This window comes from Leptopilina heterotoma, unplaced genomic scaffold (assembly GCF_015476425.1).
Source record: "Leptopilina heterotoma isolate Lh14 unplaced genomic scaffold, ASM1547642v1 Lhet_172, whole genome shotgun sequence".
In the NCBI taxonomy this organism is placed as follows: domain Eukaryota; kingdom Metazoa; phylum Arthropoda; class Insecta; order Hymenoptera; family Figitidae; genus Leptopilina; species Leptopilina heterotoma.
Genome location: NW_025110888.1, coordinates 411691 through 427283, shown reverse-complemented (window position 1 = coordinate 427283; position 15593 = coordinate 411691). Strand labels below are relative to the sequence as shown.

General features: G+C 30.9%; 1 protein-coding gene across 4 annotated transcripts; it reads left to right on the top strand.

Annotated features, from left to right (window-relative positions):
- Window positions 1-3712: 3712 nt before the first annotated feature.
- Window positions 3713-14331, top strand: LOC122499691 (galactokinase-like). 4 transcript variants are annotated; one of them, XM_043608170.1, is made up of 8 exons: window positions 4168-4264; window positions 5952-6077; window positions 6141-6220; window positions 6502-6688; window positions 8248-8396; window positions 9089-9386; window positions 12839-13160; window positions 14012-14331. In XM_043608170.1, the coding sequence occupies exons 4-8, from the start codon at window positions 6511-6513 to the stop codon at window positions 14076-14078; spliced, it is 1014 nt and encodes a 337-aa protein (XP_043464105.1). In that variant the 5' UTR covers window positions 4168-4264; window positions 5952-6077; window positions 6141-6220; window positions 6502-6510; the 3' UTR covers window positions 14079-14331. The 4 variants fall into 4 exon arrangements, with proteins under 4 accessions (XP_043464104.1, XP_043464107.1, XP_043464105.1 ...); XM_043608172.1 differs by lacking the exon at window positions 5952-6077 and having other exon boundaries at window positions 4152-4264; XM_043608169.1 differs by lacking the exons at window positions 5952-6077; window positions 6141-6220 and having other exon boundaries at window positions 3713-4264.
- Window positions 14332-15593: the final 1262 nt, after the last annotated feature.

Genomic DNA, 15593 nt, shown 5'->3' with positions numbered 1-15593 from the left:
ATAAATAAATGACTATCAGAGTGTCAAAATATTTATTTCACGATAACTTAGGTTATCTAAAGTAAATTATAGCAGCTCCTCCATTATGTGATTAAAATTACATTAAAATTTTAATTACTACAAATGTAAATATTAAAACTAAAACTGATTACGAATCTAAAGTCAGTTTTTAAAAATTCAAAATGGCAGATCCAATATGAGGGACAAAAATTAAATAAATTTGCTTTAAAATTGTCTCCCGGGGTTTTTGGGGTCGCTGATTACGAATCTAAAGTCAGTTTTTAAAAATTCAAAATAGTGGATCCATAAATCCATATGGCAGACATAAAAAGTTACGAATTTGGAAACACCCTCCTCTTTTTTAACACGGGCTTGGGACCGGCAATGGCAGAGTTTCATCTTTTTTCTAATAATGTTTTTGTTTTTTTAAATGTTTTTAATTTTTTTTAAATTTTTTAATACATTATTAATTTTGTTTTTTAAGGGGTTACATCTGGTTGGAGGCCTAAAAAATAGTCTTTTTTCAAATTTTTTTTCTGATCAGGTTTTCGAATGAACATAAACAAATACTATATAGATCAACTAAGCAACCCTTCAAGTATATGAAAAAAATTGTTTATTGACATAACTAAACAAAATGGCGGTATTCGGTCGATAAAGCCCTAAGCACAACTGAGTCGGGTGCGGGAGACGACTTCGGGATATGGGCTTCCTAACCTCAAAATGTATGTAAATCTTACATATCCCGAAACCGTCTCCCGAAACCGAACCGTTGTGCTTAGGCCTTAAATATAACGTGATATTTAAAAATATGGCTCCGCTGCACGCAGTAGAAGTCTCCTGGACCATCATCTGCAAGCATAAAAAATTTGTTTTCATAAACTAGACGAGTTTATCTAGAGAAGTACACACGATTATAATTTTATAAGAAAAAAAAACCCTCACAGCACCGGGATATTCAGGATATCCCAGAGACGTCCTGGGGATATCGATTTGTTTTCGGAAGTTTGGATATCTCTGGGATATCCTAGGGACGTCCATGGATATCCAGAGGATAATCCAGGGATATCCAAACTTCCGAAAACAAATCGATATCCCCAGGACGTCTCTGGGATATCCTGAATATCCCGGTGCTGTGTGGGAAAAATCGCTATTTAAATATCTCTAAAAAAAAATTTTTTTATCCACTGTAAAAATCGTGTGTACTTCTTTAGATAATCTAATTAAGAAGTTACAGTTAAAATTTCAAGTCATTTGGATAAAAACTCTTTGAGTTCTACTGCGTGCAGATTTCAAAAATGTGGTTTCTAGAAAATCGCAGTTAAAGTTTAAGAACACTACAACTTTTTGAAATCATGATAATGAGATCTACAATAATTTTCTACCTTTACTCTGCTATCCCAGCACCATACAATTGCCCTTCCAAATTAGAATTTTGGTCCTCTTGTTCCTTTCTCGACGAAGTAATGCTGCGTCTCGTCATTTTCTCGACTTCTGAAATCGAGTGTTCAGCGGCCTTAATGCTATTTGCGTCCGATTTCATACAAAAGTCGAGTAAAAAACGCCCAACTGTTATGCCCAGTGCATCGTAGATGGAAAATAAACCGGATAATCCCTCGTTGAAAGTGATGGTGGAGATATCAGTCGCTATATCGAGTATTTTCTTTCCGTTTGACATCGATTTTGGAGCGATAGCCCATACAACTGAGTTAACAGACTCATTTTGATTTTGAGTGTATCCGCCCAAGCAACGAGAGAGAAGATCGTCGGAGCTCAAGTCTTTGTATATGGGCTTGATAGCTTCAAAGACATCCTTATGCATAATAGGCTTATGCTGATAAGAGAAAAAAGTACCTAGCGCTTTGCTCTTTTGCCAAGAGCACCAAGAATCGACTCCGACTGGACACTTTTCGTGCTGCGGTTGTTCGTCTGTAGATATTTTGTGATAGAGGGTTGCCCATATATCATTTCTCATATTCTCAACAGATTCAGTATTGCGTCTAATAGCAAGTCCATAAAAAATAGTAAGTTCATCAATGAGCTTACCCGTCAATTTACCTTGGCCCCCGAGACCTTTGGTATTTTTTTTACGTTATCAAGGCAAGTTTTGAAGTATATTCTTGGCGGTCGATAAGTTATGAGCATATATATGACCCCGAGATTCAAAAAATGCCGCGTCAACGATATACTCGAAATTCGCTCTTTTAAGATCTCAAAGTTGCTCTACAAAAACCAATTTTTAGAGCATTTTTGAGGTCTTTTCATGCTCGGCCGTTATTGATTATTAATCTAGGAATGTTTTGACGCAATTTGAGCCAATAAAAAAAAATGCAAAAAAAAAATTCCAACCAGATGTAACCCCTTAAAAATATTTCGCCATTTAAAAATTTTGTAAGAATGATTCCAGATTTGTATTTACACACCCCGCAAACTTCCAAGAAGCAGCATTCAGTCCTATATTGTCAATTTTTAATTTTTGACTATCATATTGTATTCATTATTTTAAAGTTAGAAAAACTGACTTCAGATTCGTAATAAGTGCCTTAGAGAAAATCTAAGCGGTAGTTTTCAAACAAATTTGATAGATTTTTTATTTCCTCGTCCAAAATATTGAATCTTCCATTTTTAATTTTAATAAACTGACTTCAGATTAAGAATCAGCGACTTCATAAACCTCCGAATGCCAACTTTTAAGCAAATTTGTTTCATTTTTAAATTTTGTCCGCCATATTGGATCCGCCATTTTGAATTTTGAAAAACTGACTCCAGATTTGTAATCAGCGATCCTAAAAACCACCAAAAGACTACTTTTATGTAAATTTGATTAATTTTGTAATCTATCGTCCGCGATATTGAATCTGCCATTCTGAATTTTGAAAAACTGACTTCAGATTCGTAATCAGCGACTTTAATAACCCCCAAGAGACAATTTTCAAGCAAATTTGTTTAATTTTTAAATTTTGTTTGCCATATTCGATCCGCCATTTTGAATTTTGAAAAACTGATTCCTGATTCGTAATCAGCGACCCCAAAAACCCCCGAGTGACAACTTTCAAGTAAATTTGATTAATTTTTTACTTTATCGTACACCTTATTGACTCCGCCATTTTGAATTTTCAAAATTTTGAAAATCTGATTCCAGATTCGTAATCAGCGACCCCGAAAACCATAGGTACTATACCTATTGTAGATATTTTTTAATTGCCCTAATTATAGGACTGAAAGGGTTATTTTAAGTCTGAATTTCAAAATTTAAAATGGCGGATCTAATATTGCGGCCAATTTTTTAAATAACTTAACGGATTTGATTTAAATTTGTTACTAGAGGGTTCTCCAGATCGCTAATTGCAAGGATGTTTTTTCTGTATGTTAAAATGAAATAAAAAGTTTTTCCAACAAGTATACTGCTATACTCCTGGGGCTTGTTTTTTGAAATAATGCTTGTTTTAGGAGGTAAAAAGTGTTAATAATTTTAGTTTCTTTATTCTAGACCCTTAATTAATTAATACTTAAACAGTATAGTATAGTATTGTTTCACTTTTAGAATAGTTTGAAGAACATTCTGTGTAAATTTCGTGGAAAAATATTTATATATAACGAAGTATTCACGAGTTGAAGTCAAAAATAAATTAAAATTTCTTAACTTGAAAAATCATTTTTTTGTAATTTACTTAAAAACTAAAAAATACATAAAATTTTTTCATTTTGAAAACAGGTGTGCCTTGAAATTCTGTGCAGGAAAAAATATATTAAAATTGATTTTGAACAACTTTTAAATTTCATTATAAGGGTCCAACTGACTGGTCGTGTGTTCGCGTGTGTGCCCTTTTAAAATCCAGAGCCTCATACATATATATTAAAATAAAGAGAAAGAGCCTCTTGTGTGTACGAGCCTATCTGGTGATAATAAGAAAAAAAGTGTTCAGTATCTGGATTGTTTTGTGCGATGTGACAGCCAGTCATTCCTATTAATGAATTTATCTACCAGTTATTGTTAGACCTTCAGATATACAGACAATTTACCGCACCACAGTAAATTAAAATTCTTAATAAACAGAATTATATAAAAATTGAAAAATACTTTTATAGTATAGAGTTTAAAATGGCTTTAATTGTACCAAAATTAAATGACGTCCGCGTCAAAGCACTGCAAAGTTTTACTGAAAAATTTGGAGAGAATGCTAATATTTGCGTCTGCGCACCTGGCAGAGTTAATTTAATCGGTGAACACACTGATTATAATGATGGATTTGTTTTGCCGATGGTAAATATATTTTATTTCAATAATATTTATTGTTATGTTTTTAAGGGATAATTTATAACATTTATTAGATCTTTACATATTTCTAATAATTTACGATAAGATTATTAAGTTTTTACATTTAAAAAAAAATTTATCGATACATACATTGTTAAAAATGAAATTTTATTTAAAAAACTTACTAATCTTATCATCAATTATTTCAAATTTTTTCATATTTTTTATTCAAAACTACGGTAAAGTACGTGTGATAATAAAAATTTTCGAAAAAAACGTCATTTGAGTTCTATAGAAAAACAATTAAACTGATTTATTAGTTATTTAGAATATAAATAGTATTAGATAATACGCAACTTTTAATCTCAGTCTGGCTGTTGCATCTAAACTATTATATTTTTTATTGTTTTTTGTCGGACCTTGTGTTTATACTTAGCATTTAAAGTATTATGAATTATTTTATAATTAATTGACAATGGTTTAAATAATTTGTTAAAAAACAAAAATGAGCTGTGCACATGGACAATTAAATGGGGTTTAACATAAGTTTAGTGTATTTCTTCAGACGATTCTCTAGTCAAAAACAAATTATTACAAATGGCAGCTGTCAATAATACTGTCAAACTTTTGGCAATGAGTATTCAAGTATTTTACATTAATTTAAATAAGTTTTAGTATTTTCTAGACTACTGACTAGACTACTGTTTACAAGTAATTTTACATTTATTTTTTTAAATAGAAATATTTAACATTACAAATTAAGTAGCATCATGTCTTTTTGACAGTTGACAGCTGCCAAAAAACTGTCAAACATAGATAACGGTAGCTTATAAGAAATTTTACCTTTATTTTCTTAAACAGAAGTATTATTAAAATCAAACCAAATAACGGATTGTCATTTTGACAGATGACAACTGTCAAAAATGCTGTCAAGCTTTTAAAAACGAGATCTTTTAGAGAATTATGCAATAATCAAATGGCAACATGTCATTTTAACAGTTGACAGCTGTAAATTTATGTATATTTAAATAAAGAAATCGCAAAATATGTGATGGCTGTTTGACATAAAGGGACAACAGGTCATTAACCAAAACTCAACCAACCTAAATAGCAAAATGACATCTAGTTCTTCGGTTTAATCGAAATGCTCCAAAAGATAGTTGGATTATCTGACAAAATGACACTCCGTTATACGGTTTGATCAGATTACAGTTCAAAAAATCCAATCCTAAAAATTCAAGAAAATAAGTCCAAAGTACAAGGCAACCATTTAAATTTTATTAGATTTTTAATTTCTTTGGATTTTTTTACCAGGACAAAAAATCCAAAAAATAAGTCCAAAGTGAAACTATTTTTTTTTTACTTTTTTGGATTTTCTTTACTTTGGATTTTGTGGTTTGGACTTCTTGTTCGGATACCGTTTGATCATAGTAATATAAAGAATACTTCTATTTGAGAAAGTAAATGTAAAATTTCTTAAAAACTATCATTTTCCGTGTTTGACAGTTTTTTGACAGCTGTAAACTGTCAAAAAGACATGTTGCTACTTAGTTTGATCTCAGTAGTCTAGAAAATACTTTAACTTATTTAAATTAATGTAAAATACTGGAATAAAATATTTGAATACTCATTGTCAAAAGTTTGACAGCATTATTGACAGCTGCCATCTGTCACAATTTATTTTTGACTACAGATTCGTGTTTAGCACATCCTAACAGACAACATGACAAATGAATGAAGCATAAACAAAAAAGGTTACAAGTTTCAGGTTCAATTAAATAATATTTCTGGTTGCGTAATTAGGAAAATATTAATAATAGTAAGTTGCAAAATTGTTTCAGAATATTTTTAGCGTTTTTCATACAATTTTTGTTATTTTTAGACACTGTATTAATATAAATTTGATTTGTTCTTTCACTGGAAAATACAACTGTTCTTTTACTGGTCAACATTCTTTCACTGGTAAAATGGACATTTTTCAATATTTGATTAAAATTTGATATTTCATGTTATATTTACAAAATTTGTATCATAGGCTTCAAATTCTTTAGAAATTTTGCTATGCATTGCATATGTTTAAAAGGAAATTCAAGAATGTCAATTAAAAATAAAAAGTATCGAAAGTATACATTTCCTTAAATGTTCTTTCACTGATGCCACTACCCTACTGTTAACTAAAACTTTACTGCTTTCAAATCTATTATAATAAAATAAATTATCATGTATATAAATTTACTTTCTAGGCTCTGTCAATGGTTACTGTTATTGCTGGAAAAGCGACAGGAAATAATATTTGTAAAATAGTCTCCATTTGTGATGCAGTTGGTGACAAAAATGAAATTGAGTTCGATATTAATGACAAGACGAGCCTACAGTCAGGGGATCCTAAATGGGCCACTTATGTCAAAGGTTGCATTGATCAGTTTCCATGTAAGTGTTGTGCGCTTAAGCTTGTATTCTCTTTTTTAAATTTAAAATTGAGGATGATTATATATTACAAAATACAAGGAAATATAGATCTTACAGTTGAGTAATGGCGGATTTTAGGTTAGCATCAGTAACGTAAATTTAAAGTATTTCTTTTTTGTGGCTTTATTTTTTGCGTGTAAAAATCTAAAATAATTAATCAAAAACGAAAATACGTGGCATTAGATATTTAAATGATACCTATATATATAAAGAAGATTTTTATTATAGAAAAAAATTCCTGTGGGAAGTCATGAAAAGATAATTGTTACTGCAATTTTGTAGGTTAGGATGACCAGTTGACCTTAAAAAGTGTTGACAGAAAAGAAACTTTTATTCAAGAAAATAATTCCTGTGAAAATATTAGGAAATTCAACTAGTGCTGAAATGACTTGAATCGACCTGGAAACTTCGTTACTTCCTGTGCATTTTCTTTCTTTTTTATTAAAAGTTAACTTTCCCTAAGACCCTACTAAAAAAATATCGAGGAATTATCACAAAACATCAGACATTCTGATTATTCTTTAGATTTTCTGATGCTTTTTTTTACTCTGATGGTTTGTGATTTTTTAAAATTATTCCTGACACAATTTTATAGTATGATTTTAATGTTTTGTGAGAACTGTTAGCTTTATACTTTACTTCATAAACCAGGTTAACCATATTTAAAGGGTATCTTTTAATATCTTCAAATTAATATTTTTAAAATAAATTTTAGACATTGGGAATCATGAAAATATCAGATTCTATATTTTTAATTATAAACTTCTTTAATTTTTGATGTTAATAATGTTAATAAAATAAAAAAAAATGGAAATTTCTAATATTCTCAAAATTTTTTAAGCGGTACTAGAAGACGCTTAGACGCGCTCGACCAAGGAAGACTATGAAGGTCTCTTCATATCACATTACTTCCTTTTTTTTTACATTTTTTCACATCATTTCTTCTAACATCAATCTATGATTTCCTTTTAAAATCTAAAAATAACCCTGATGATGGCTCTCGATCAGAACCCGAAATGTCGGTGATTTAACAAAATAAATGGAACCAATTTTTGTCATTGAATAGGATATAAAAGGAGATTTTTTTATAGTCTTTCTTTGAAACCTCACTCTAAATACAATACTTTCAATACTTTTTTTTTTACTTTTTTTACTTTTTTTTCCTTTTCAATACTTTTCTTTTTCAATACTTTTTTCTTTTTCATTAACGGATCCTAAAGGTGAAAACCTGATATTGTGACATCATATATTCCGATGTAATATGATCGCTAAACTCCAATGTTAACATATTTATAAATTGGATTTAAATTCATTTAAAATTTCTTTAAAAAAATATCAACAATTAGAGATCCTTTGACTTCAAAGTAATTCGTAACGAAAATTGTTTAGAATTATCAAAGATTTAAAACTCTGTATTACTCTGGGATGTGGTATTTGACATCTAAAGTGGTATAATGCAAAGACTGGTTAAATGAATCTCCCCTACATAATAATATACATAATAATAATTTATATTTTAGTTACAGGAATATTACCAGGGTTTAAAGCAGTCATTGTCTCAACTGTGCCAGTTGGAGCCGGACTTAGTAGTTCAGCAGCATTAGAAGTCGGAACATATACTTTTCTAGAGGCACTTACTGGTTGTTTTACAACAAAATTGGAGGATAAGGTGAGTCAATAGTTTTAGTTTATATTTAAAATTGCACTGATAAAATTTTAGGAAAACTACAGGCTTTTCATGGTCTAAGTTAGAGGTATCTGTCTCAGGAATCTCGACATAAAAAACTGAGAATCTACTCCTGAAGGGTCAGTAGCAGCTCCTCAGGAGTGGATTCTATCCCATTTACGGCGCCCTGAGGCAGAAAGCTCTCGTGGCTACCATGAAAATCCACGATTTTATCCCTAAAATGTTTTCAATTTATAGTAAATTTATGTTAACAGATAAGGTAAATGACCTTTTAATAAAAGTTTTGATCATAAAAAATAGTCGATTTTGACAATGTAAAAAAAAATTTATAGGTGTCATAACATTTTGTTAAAGTTATAGTCAAAAAACTTATTTTATAAAATTGAAAATGCAAAAAAGTATAGTTTAACTTTAAGAAATGGGCTGAAATTCTCTTATTTCATGTCTCCCTTAAATTAAAAAAAATTTAAGCATACAGCTATTTTTGATTCTGAGATATTGAAGCTAATGTAATGTTAGTACACAGACAGACGGAGATTTAAAAAAATGTATTTTGGACTCCTGAGGTCAAATTATATCGAAATATGGCAAAAAACTACAATTAAAAGTTTTTACTAATACAATTCTTTCTTTATGAAGAAGCAATACTACAAATAATATTTCTTATCTTACAGGCTTTAGTCTGTCAAAATGTTGAACATCACTTTGCTGGAGTTCCTTGTGGAATAATGGACCAATTCATATCAGTTATGGGAAAAGAAGGTCATGCTCTTCTTTTAGACTGCAGAAATCTTTCTGTAAAGCATATTCCAATAGAGAATATTGAGGATAACGTTTTCCTAATAACGAATTCAAATTCTCCTCACAAATTGAGTTCGAGTGCTTATTGTGAACGAAGAGATAGTTGTTTTGAAGCATCTAAGTTGCTAGGAAAAAAGAGTCTTAGGGATGCTACATTAGTAGATCTTGAAGGTAACTGTAGTTTTACTTTTTCTAACTTTCATTTAGGTTTAATTTTTTTAATCTTTTTATTTTTAGGGTTCCGTACCCGGTAGGAACCCTATTAAAACGGTTACGGAAAATGACCATGTACCCCCCCCCCTAACGCTCACAGTTTTTCATCTAGAGAGCTAAAAATTGGTACACGTATGTATTTTCACGCGTAGATTGCACGAAAAATATAGCGAACGTGATTGGAGTTAATCTTCATAGAGTTTTCCGCGAAAAACATTAAATTTTGGCCGTTTTTCGCAAAAAAAGGCATGTTGTTTTGATTAGCATCAATGATAATTGAGTTCAACTCACCGTTGTCGTGAATATTAAAGTAAAAGTATCGTGAACAACCTGAACAGATGTAGGTATCCACTTTGTCATGTAATTGAATTCAGAATCAGTATCCTCGTAACATCAATAGAAGTATGTTAAACGGATGAGGTGAATTAACATTAATGATGATCTTTGACGACAGAAATTGATCTGGTAGACACCTTCGAAATGAGTTTCTTTCAATAAATCGTCTATCAGATTTACCAATTCAAGCAGTCGTGTCGCAACTCTAAGCCGCAATTACAAACACGAGGTGTCACAAATTTCATACACCAACCGCTGTAAATTTTCACAATTATTAGAAATTTATTCAATTACAAATATTTATTTCACTTTTACGAATTTATTTCTTACCCCTATTGTGCGTCGTGTAAAATTTAATTAATCGCCCTTTTTAGCGCCACTCGCTGACCTATACGCAGCTAGGTGCTCGTACCAGGGCCTTGACGACACTAATTTCTCAAAATTCAATTTCGCTACATTTCTTTTCTCTTTCCTCACTCTCCCTCCCTTATCCCTGCTTACATACTTCGACAATTCTTTTTACACATCTGTCACACATTTCAACGACTCTTCATAAACATCTCTTACACCATCTTACATATTTCGACGACTCTTTCTACATTTCTCACAAACTGATTATTGTTTTCATTAATCATTGTAGTAGACACACGTAATGAGTAAGCGTTTCGTGTAAAAGATTATTGTCAAAACATATTGGTTCCCGTCGAGAGCAATGAGCAAAGGGCCTACAAGATCCATGGACACTTTATCGAAAGTATCGGCCGGTGTATCTGTGATAACCATCGGTTACCTTGCTTTTACCCATACTAATTTTTGTCGTTGACAACTAATTCAAAATCTAATGAAATTTTTTACATCTCTTTTTAATTCCAACCAAACGAAACGGTTCCTAATTATTCAAAATGTCTTTGTTACCTCTTTGTGTCCGCCTACTAGACTTGTAGGGTATTCGTTTATTAAATCTTTTCGTCTTTCGGGGGGATGAGTTTGGATTTCTCCCGAGCATGCATAAAGTTGAGTCTCCAATGAGAGAAGGTGAGCATCGATGTTTATAGCTATAGGTATACTAAAGTATGCTGTGGTATATATCTATACCTATGAACATCGATGCGCACCTTCACTCATTAGAGACTCAACTTAAAGCAAACGTGATGTTGCTGTTTGAGAATACGTATTGAATAGTAATACGTAATGTGTGAGGGGGCAATTTGTCGAGACTATGTTTTACTAACGAGACCCTGATCGAAGTGATATCAATTTTCTTGACAGCCACCTTCAAGCTACAAATTCCCGAATAAAGATCTTCAGGAAGAAGGTGATCATAGAAGGTATTCTTAACAAAAATTGAGAAAATGTATAATTTCCCAATTTTTTAACGAGCACCTGTCCATTTTTCAGCTTTCTAGATTATATTATAGTGGGGTTGATAAGATCGAGATCAATCAGCAAACATTCTATTCTAGTTTTAAAAGTGAAATCCGCGGACATGATTAGGGGCGATTTCAATGAAGTACAGGGAATCGGTGAATTAACGATAGTCTTATCTAAATCATTTTCGGTGTAACGGAGCTCGTTGGCTTTTTCACGTTATATTACTCTGTCCGCTGAGTACGATTTAAAGGTAAATTTTCAAATATTTAAAAAAGAGTATCCAATATGACATAGTTTTATTTAAATTATCACGTAGTGAAGATGACTAGTCCATTTATAAGAAATATGGTAATATTGAAAGTACAATAAATTCAAATCAAACAATAAAAATATCAAGGTTTTAATTTTTTGAACCATTTCAAATTACTTAATTAATTAATTTTAATGTAATTTTCAATTACTTTTTTGCACTTTTGAATTGTTTTACTTGATTGCTTTGAGTCGGTATTTTTAGCCGCAGTGTTTTTGAATGAGATTCGGCTTGAACTTCTACGTTTTTTCGGGGTCTCATCTTCGCGAATGAAAAACCAACAGTAGTCCGCCATCAGTGATTCATCTCAGAATCCTTTGCTTTGTAGCGATCTTCTATTTCGGCCATATCCTGATTAAAGCGTTCACCTTGTTCATCGCTTTCGGCACCTAGGTTATCAGGGAAGAAATTCAAATGGCTGAACAGAAAATGCATTTTGATGGTCATATTTGCACCTGAAAATTTAACTTTCAATATGTATCTATTAAATTGTAAGAAACTGGAGTTTAATTTCAACTTTCACTTGAATAAATAAACTTGCCGATGGAGCTAAGTTTCTTTTCTTCTTAGCATTTTAAAATTGTCCGTATTGGGATTGACATATTTCGAGATTTCCATGCATTCTAATACGGAAAAACATCAATTTCGAGTTGGAACATAGCCTACTCGCTATGTAAAATCGCGGACCAATTTTATACATTTCTTTTGTACTGATAGTTTGTAACGTTTTTTTAGCCAATTGCATCCATCTTTTAAGCGCATTTGTAAAAAAAAACTAATTAAGCTAGAGATGTGAGGTTTATTGGGATGAAAAGAGAATATTTTTTTTATATAAGAATCACTGAAAAAGTGAAAAAATATTTTTTTGGCCTAAGGACCCTCTTAACCCTTTGAGGACCAAATTTTTTCTTAAAAAATCGCGATTTTTGATTTTTAAGCAAACTTTTCAGGAAGTTATTGAAGTTTTTTATTTGAAGACCAGTGTCTGTCATACGCAATTTTTCAAACTATGTGAAAATTATTGTTTCAATATTCAGTTTTGAAAATTAGGAAATTTATGCACGAGTTAATAAAAAAATGTTCATGTTGCCTGAAAGCAACACTGGTCCTCAAAGGGTTAACTTATCAGGTAACTTTTATATGATTTTTGGACGATGAACGACGAATGAAACGAAGGAAGCAATTTAATATAATAAGAAAAGTAAGGAGTTCGCGATATGCTTTCGATGACGACACAAGTGTGTTATACATTCTTCTAATTTTATAATAAAGTTTTGTAACTTGATGATTTCCTTTTATTTTTTATGTATTGTTTATTTGACTGTTGTTTCACTGCAGTTCCTTATTTTTGGATATAACAATAATTATTGTCTTTTGGTTTTTAACATTCTAGTATTGAAATCAAAAAATTGTCCAGAAGTAATGATCAAGAGAGCTCGCCATGTAATTACTGAAATTCAAAGATGCTTGGAAGCTGCTGTTGCTCTGGAAAATGGAGATTTAATGAAATTTGGAAGATTGATGAATGAAAGTCACAACTCCTTAAAGGATGACTATGAAGTTTCTTCGCCGGAACTTGATATCTTAGTATCTGCTGCAAGAGAAGTTGAGGGAGTTGTGGGAAGTCGTTTAACTGGAGCAGGCTTTGGAGGCTGCACTGTTACGCTTTTGAGAAAAGATGCTGTTGAAAAAGCTATTAAACATATTAAAAAGAAGTAATTATTTGTCATATAAAAAATTAGTAATCATGTTATTCACAACTATATTATAAACATTATACTTTTTTTTAATTACAGTGCCCCGAATGGGACTTCACATTATTTCAAATTTTTGAAAAAGGGGTTGACACCTCTAAAAAATATTGTTTTTGACAATTGAGCCTCCCAATTCTATAATTCGATCGACGCGACAATGCTACTCGACTGGCATTTGCGCATGCATTCGAGCGTCGGGCGAGTTATAGAATTGGAAGGCTTAATTTTTGATAAATTGTATAATTTAGCGAAAATCAATTTTTTAAGTCGTTTGTTTTTTGCATCTTTACATAAAAGAAGTAAGATGAAACTATAAAATTCAATTGTTTTCATTGTTATTTTGACGATTTTCTCGACTTTGACAAGAATTTGTCGATCGAGACTCGGTGTGCTTCTAAGGGTAAAAGATTTGTCTTGATGTCAGTTATGCTTTCTTTAGTATTAATCGAGCATTAATCCATATAACGTTAACTTTTCTTTCATCATCACATTGCACCATGGGTGCAGTCCCATTGCGGTAGAATAGTTGAACAGTTTGACTAATTAGATGACTGGATTTTTTTAACACTTTTTCAGATTGGTCAAATCTATTATTCTACTATTCTACCAGCATGGTACTGCACTCTTACTGCCCGCGTGCTTGCCCCCTCTCTAGCCATTACTAAAATAATGTTGACTATAAATTTTAGTAATGGATATGTATATCAATTTTTCAAAAATAACAGTAGACCTTTCAGAATGAAGTATTATCATTTAACTAATCGATAATAATGAATGTAATTTAAAAATACTAATATTAATATATGTTGTAGGTATAAAAAAGCAACATTCTACATTTCGAAACCATCAGCAGGTGCTAGACAATTAGATGCGAAGTAGAAGAGAAGTTTATTCCGCTCATATAAATTTTACATCAAACATATATTTATATTTTTTACTGGATTCACTACCACCAAGGACTGGCATTCCAATGAAAGTAAAATCTTGTAAGGTTTCGGAGACGAAATCCAATACACCCTAATCAGAAATTAAATATGTTTTTAATTTGACCATTTATAATTAAATAAATACGAATAAATAATAAAAATTATCATGTATAAAAATATTTTTAAATACAGTTATATAAATCTTATTAAGTTTAAAAAATAAATTTTGTAATCAATGATATCATTTAATGATAATAAAGTTTTTTCAGATATTTAGATAAAATTATTTAAACTCTTCTGAAAGGTTAAGTAATTATATTTACATGCCTTGTCAATGTACACGTTAACAGAAGCTTCTTGAATCCAACGTGGCATCATAATTTTGCAACAAATAAATTTTGATGTTAAAGATTCTTCACGCGGTTAAGAACTTGATTTGATTTAATTCCGTTCCTCTGATTATCCCCCAACTTTTGACAATCGGAATACGTCTGTTTTTGAATTGTGACAGTCGCTTTGATAAAATCCCATATGCTTGGATGTGTACCAGAATTTTGCAATTGCGAAGAATACAATTCAAATACTCAGAAGTCCGTTTCAATTCAGGATAGACTAAAAATTTTCAAGGTGTGACTGTTGTTATCCATTCTCGGTTAAATGTTATTATAAAAATCATTAACGACTGAAAGGCGTCGTCAGATCGATTATTCTTCATTTTATCAAAGAAATTTTCAATTTCCACTTTCGGTAAGAACGCCAACGCCAAACTTTGATAAATAAATCTTTTGATTTCACTCTCTTCATTTGATAGTAGATAGTTGTCCAACTTTAAAAAGACAATCATTTTACAGGTTTCCTTATTAAAATGATAGAAACTCACTGTAAACGATTGCAGCAAGAAAGATCGTTCGTATTGCTGTTCACTAAATTCAGAAGATGGAATGATTTTCTTTTATGGATCGATATAAAAATCAAATCTATTTGTAGAAAATAATATTTTCGCAAATTCAACGTCGACCAATATAACAACTTTAGTGAAATCTTCTCCTTCAACTATTGATACGTTTATGTGTCAATTGTCATAATCCAAAAGGAATCGCCAATTATTTGATTAGAGAATCTCAGCAAAAGATGTAAGATTATTTAGAGTTTCTGGCATGTTCATGTTACGCCAGCGTAACATATATATAACGTTGATTTTAAATAATCACTTTATAAAAACCGAATTAAAGTTTCGCCGAAACTTATTCAGTTACATAATTCTTAAATAATTATTCTAAATTAAATGCGGTAGTGAGAATCGAACTCAACATTTTACTTCATTATGTTTTTGAATTGTAAAGAATCAATATAATACAGGAATGTTAAGTTGTATAAAAATCATATTGTTAATCTAAAGAGAATTCGTTCTGGTTGATTTACGTTATAAATTTATTTATTGGTATTTATTTATCAACCGAGCGAAAAT

Coding starts and splice junctions, on each gene's coding strand:
- LOC122499691 (XM_043608169.1), top strand. CDS start 4,103: ATGGCTTTAATTGTACCAAAATTAAATGACGTCCGCGTCAAAGCACTG. Junction 4,265..6,501: donor ATGGATTTGTTTTGCCGATG/GTAAATATATTT, acceptor TTTACTTTCTAG/GCTCTGTCAATGGTTACTGT. Junction 8,397..9,088: donor CAACAAAATTGGAGGATAAG/GTGAGTCAATAG, acceptor CTTATCTTACAG/GCTTTAGTCTGTCAAAATGT.